The following is a 5,570-nucleotide window of genomic DNA, read 5'->3' as shown; positions in this document are numbered from 1 at the left end:
TATATAATGTTACAGTTGTCGTTAGTTTTGCCTTTTTTCGTTGTTTTTGTTTTGTTATTAACGTATCCCGCTTGCCTATTTGCTTACGTCCGGAACCCGATACTCCTCTTTCTCCACGTCTTCTCTTCACCAAAAGCTGGCGATGGCGACGCTTTAATCAAGAACGTGCTCTACCACCCCATTGACAACTACTTGCCTACCTATACGAACGATCCGTCGTTAGCGAATTTTGAGCTTTGCCATAGACCCGGAAATAACTCGTCTGTAAACAGGCGTGAAAATAACCAGTCGCTAACGAGCACAGTGACGGTCGAAGAAAACACCTACCAGGAAATTGAGGACTTGACAACTTACGGTAGTCAAGAGGATAGCAGAAATGGTGACTTGTATATAAACGTTGCAGATGACAACGCCATGAAATCAGCATCAGGAACGTGGTTCCATTCAAGCGTGGCAAACCTCTACTGTGATATCGACTCACTTGACCAACAAGACGTAGCGAACAACAATGAGCTTAGCTCAATAACAAACAAAATGTCACTACAGCAGCAGTTATCTGATTACAACCAGAGGCCACAAAGTCTAAGTCTTAATAACGGGACGGAATCTAAAGTAGCATCGAGCCCTGTTAAAGACCGACCTTCAAGTTTAGATGTAAAGACATTTTCAAGGTCACTCTCTTCGCAGCGCTTTTCACCGGCAAAGTTGACCCATGTCAACTACGAAGACATCCTCAACATGATCCATCAAAATCCAGAACTAGATGCGAAGGAAAAAAAACGCCAAAGCAGTATCTACGAATTGATTTCAACGGAACAATCTTATGTAAAGGTAGGCCATACTAAGAAAATTTCATCAACTTAAATATGTGTAATTTTATCAAGCTTGTGGTTTTTTGCATTTTCTCAAACTTATATTCCGAAATATTTGCACTTAGCATCCTGCAGTTTCGTAAAGAGGGTGTCACTCCAAAGTGAATAAAAAAATTCCATCCTGATCTTCGTTAACATTTAGCTAAAATATAAAATGTGTGTAACAATGCAAATAACAGTACATTAATTGATAAAATCGATAATATTTAAACAGGATTTTTTAATCAATTATCATTGCTTTAGTTATTTCATGCGTCTAGTAGTGATGTAACAAAGTGATCCCCTCAGTGTCGTTCAAAGAGTTTCCCAATTTACCTTTCATCTTTTAGGATCTGATGCTGGTAGAAAAGTATTTTGTGCGACCGATGAAGAAGAGTGGTCGCGTAAGTGCTGAGGATGCTTCTAGGATGATAGCCAACTGGAGGGAGCTAATTACGTGTAGCGATAAAATTCTCAAAGCCCTCAAAATACGTCAAACCATGAGTCCGGATCACGTTATTGTCACCATTGGTGATATCATCGTTGAAAATGTTTGTATTCATAAAAATGGATGTGAATGTTTTTTAGGTGTTTTTCTATAGTCTAATGTCAAATCAGGTCTCCATGCGTCATTAGCTAATGTGAATCTTACTCCAAAAATGTCACTACCCTTTCATAGCTTTTGTTATACATATGCGTGAAGAGATGGTAAATTATCTTTCGTGTTCTACATGTTTCGAACCTCGTCACATTCTAGACAACAACCCTTCAGCCCTATATTCGATTCTGCTCGCGCCAGTCTCAAGCGATGCAATTGATTCAGCAACGGACAGAACAGGATCCATGGTTCGGGGAAATTTGTAAGCAGTTTTCGCGGAATCCGCTCGTCAATGGTTTACCTTTAACGTCTTATCTATTAAAACCGATGCAACGAATCACCAAATATCCGTTACTTGTCGATAAGGTACAGTACAGACAATCACCATGATGTGCTCGTTTGACATAATCATTACATGCATCCCACTCCAGGAGCGTGTAATGTGGCGTATGTTGGCTTTGGGATAAGATACATGCATATGAAAGAAAATGAATAATATTATATAATCATATCGTAGCCATAGTCAGGTAAACGTCATCTATATAGTTCATTATAGAGGTGCCTTACAATCTGGTATTGTGACATATATCGCATTGAAAAAACAATAACCTAATCTACATGTAACATTTTTTTTGAAGATCTTGAAGAACACGTCGAGTAATCATCCTGATCACTGTCAGCTTAGCGAGGCATCACGGCGTATGGCTCAATTGTGCTCACAAATTAACGAAGCTGTACAAATGGTGGAAAACACGGAGCGACTCGAGTGGTGTCAAGGCCATTTGTTACCACATTCTAGTAGTTCGTCATCATCGGCATCACTTTCAGGAAGCTCGGCAGCGGTATTTTCTTCTAACTTGCAGAGTTCATGTCCTCGGATCGTGTTTAATTCGTTCACCAATACCCTCGGTCCACGTAAACTTCTTTACCATGGGCCACTCGTTAAAGCCAAAAGTGGAAAGGAGCTTATTGGTTTTTTATTTAATGACTTCCTTCTGCTTACCCAGCCCCAAAACAAGGACGTTGCTAAGGTTAGCTTAAATAAGATAATATTTTTTTACTTTTAACGTATTTGCATTACAGCTTTTTTAACGTATGGATACATTAAGTATTGGGGCAATTTGCCTGGTGATTAAGGGTTAACAGGTGATTCAAAAGCGCTGAAAAATGGTACTATGTTTGTTACGAAATGTCATCTAAACTAGTTAATGAAGTAAATGTCCGTATCTTTGAATGAGAAAAATTCACAAATTTTAACTTACGTATTTAATTACAGGTATGATTGCAACATAGACCTCCTATTTGTAGAGGTTATTTGGTGCCATTTCCTATAAGCGAAAAGTAATAACTTCTGCTTCCTTCTATTATTCTCGTAGGTAAACAACGTCTTTACTGACGATCGCGCTCTTAAATCGCAATACCGCTTCTACAAGGAACCGTTCTTTATCGAGAAGCTAAAACTTAACGAGCCAATAGTGGAAGGTCCTGGAACTGAGGGGCTAATTGTGTTACATACTGAAATCATGGATCACATTGGTTTGCTCAATAAGTATGAGTTAAGTGTTCGCGCAGGTGGAACCCGCGAGCGAACAGGTTGGCTCACAAAGATCCGACAAGCCATTGCCAATTATGAGGAAGTCGACAGAAAGAATCGCCAGTCATGTGAGTGTGACAGAAGCTACCAAGAGCTAAAATAAATTGCTTTGTACTAACCTATCGCTTAATTAATTTTACATCAACAACACATGCTCTTCTTGTACATCAATTTTTACCGTCTTTATTGCCATTACTTCTGTATCAATTAAGGCTTTAACTTATGTAAGCATTATGTATGGCAAAATGTAAAATAGCCACCACAATGATGTCATGTATCATCATTATTGGTATTATTATCCACTGTAGATAGGGAGATGAAGCAAGGGCTAAAAACTACAGACCGCGAGGTGGAGGTAATTGGCTTGCTGATGCTAGCTCCCTAATACAACCATATCTCTTTTACCATAGTCGGGGCTGTAATACAAGAGTATTTTAGTTTGATCAGGAAATATAATGTCCTTACTGATAACGCGTTTGTATTTGTCTGGATGTTTTCCACCTCAATATTTAGCGTTGAACCAATTGGAACTTATGCACAGCGGCTGCGGGCGCCTTTTGGTGGTTGTTCAATGTGCGAAACAGTTGACACGGGTCAGTTCAGAGTCGCAAGACACATTTTGCTCTTTATCGCTAGGGGGCCAAACGCATGTAACCCCAGTAGTTCCGTCATCGGTCAATCCGTCTTGGAACGCTACCATGCAGTTTATAGTCAGAGATCTCCGGCAGGAAGTACTCTGTATCACTGTTCTTCAGAGGCAGAGGTTTTCTCCAAACGGTAAGATCGTCAAAATTTACATTCTCTTAATTCCATTGCTATAAAATTGGATTGAAGGATGTAATTATATGGTAATTTAAGATTTGCCATATGATTAAGACGTATAGCACATGGTTTCCACATAATATCATAGTAACTAAATAAATTTGAAACATAGGTATGAGAAGGAATGTATTGGACCCGAAGTTTTGGATGTGTTTATGTTTTGTGTTTCTTGCTCGTTATCGCATCTGTAAATATTCATATGTATCTTATATTTTCTATGGCTGCAATGTTTGCGATTTCAGAGTTCTTAGGTCGGACCGAAATTCGTGTGAGCGAAGTATACGAGCGCCGTCAGCGTTCCTTAGGGGTGATAAATTTCACTGACCTCCGACTGCTTGAGGTTCCATCAGGAACCGTTAGTCTTCGGGTAGACTTGCAGCTATTTAGAGAGGCGCCACAGATTATATGATCGAAAATTCAATCCGTAAAAGACAAGAGACTTAATTATTGAACCAAAGCATTCATTAGTTGAAATTGAGCATCTGTAGAACATCAGCATTCATCTACATTGACGATATGTCGTTTATGACATCTTTGCTGTGCTCGTGGCTGGTCTCAATAGGATTTATGGTTTGTTCATTTGCTCATAGTGCTACACTTGTGGCGTATATTCCTTGCGGCAGCGGCAGCTTATTTTCCGACAGGTTCATGGAGACATGAACATGTGGAATTTACTAAAAATTATTACACATGTCGTCAATCTTCGGTCCTCATATCGCGCATTGCTGGATCAAATGTCGTGAATTTTTGTTTTGTGCAGCACTCATTTCGGTTTATAATGAAACCAGTATTGTTTGACAATGAAACTGTCATTATTTTAGTTACTGTTAATACGACTAATAAGTGGCTATATCAACGCACATTCTAGGTGTAGTATATATATAGTAGTAGTAGTAGGTATGGTAGTATAGGTGTAGTATAGTATATAGTAACGTATTGATAAAAAAATCTATCTTCACTCGTCATAGTTATGCAGAAACCAAGCTCTGTTCGTATATTAGGCCAACCCATATAGAGACAACCCACATAACCTTTGACTAATTCTATTCCATATTCTTTGAGTACTTGAAATTTATTAGTTTTTTTTTTATCCATATGCGGTAAATCACAGTTAGCTTCGGTCAACAGCATTTCTATCAGGATGATTTGTACACAGGGAGGAAGAACAAAAGCCAGTCGCGTTTGTGTATGTACCTGAAAATTCGAAAACTTGTCTTTAATTTTTTTCATGTAAATATCAGTTTTTGTTCCAAGTATTCTGAATACCTTCCGGCTTACACGGTTGATACATGCATTGGGCTATCCTTATGGAAAAAAACACAATATATCCGCGAGCCAAGGGATTCTGGAGAACCTCTGTTGTATATACTTGCTCACAATGACAAAATAAACCGTACACAAATAAATTGTACACGTCCTGATGGTCCTGTTTTCGTGTAAAGATTTAATGCATATGGTTGTATTAACTTGAATATTTTTGTCGACGCTAATACTCAACTATTTATAAAATATTTTATAGTAATATGGCATTGTATTGTATGACAGCTGTTAAGCGCAATGTTGTTCGTATATAGCGGAAACAGTTAGTCGACACCCGCCGCAGCGGTAAAGACCTTTACTAAGCTTTTGAAGTAGCTGTGATGGTGAACGAAAATAAATTAGTTTACTATTTGTCTTTATTGTTATATATATAGATTATATATAT

At 38.4% G+C, this 5,570-nt stretch overlaps 1 protein-coding gene across 1 annotated transcript; it reads left to right on the top strand.

Moving 5' to 3' along the window:
- Positions 1-136: 136 nt before the first annotated feature.
- Positions 137-5,276, top strand: LOC111273289 (intersectin-1; the record flags this gene model as incomplete). Its single annotated transcript, XM_022854986.1, is given in 7 exon segments — positions 137-831; positions 1,202-1,402; positions 1,609-1,815; positions 2,088-2,480; positions 2,826-3,111; positions 3,557-3,820; positions 4,108-5,276. Coding segments are annotated over 7 exon segments (2,213 nt in total), but the record flags the coding sequence as incomplete, so codon positions are not given.
- Between the last annotated feature and the right edge of the window lie 294 nt (positions 5,277-5,570).

Source organism: Varroa jacobsoni, unplaced genomic scaffold, assembly GCF_002532875.2.
Source record: "Varroa jacobsoni isolate VJ856 unplaced genomic scaffold, vjacob_1.0 contig05893, whole genome shotgun sequence".
Lineage (NCBI taxonomy): Eukaryota > Metazoa > Arthropoda > Arachnida > Mesostigmata > Varroidae > Varroa > Varroa jacobsoni.
The sequence above is the reverse complement of the archived record's forward strand: the minus strand, read 5'-3'. Positions and strand labels throughout refer to the sequence as shown.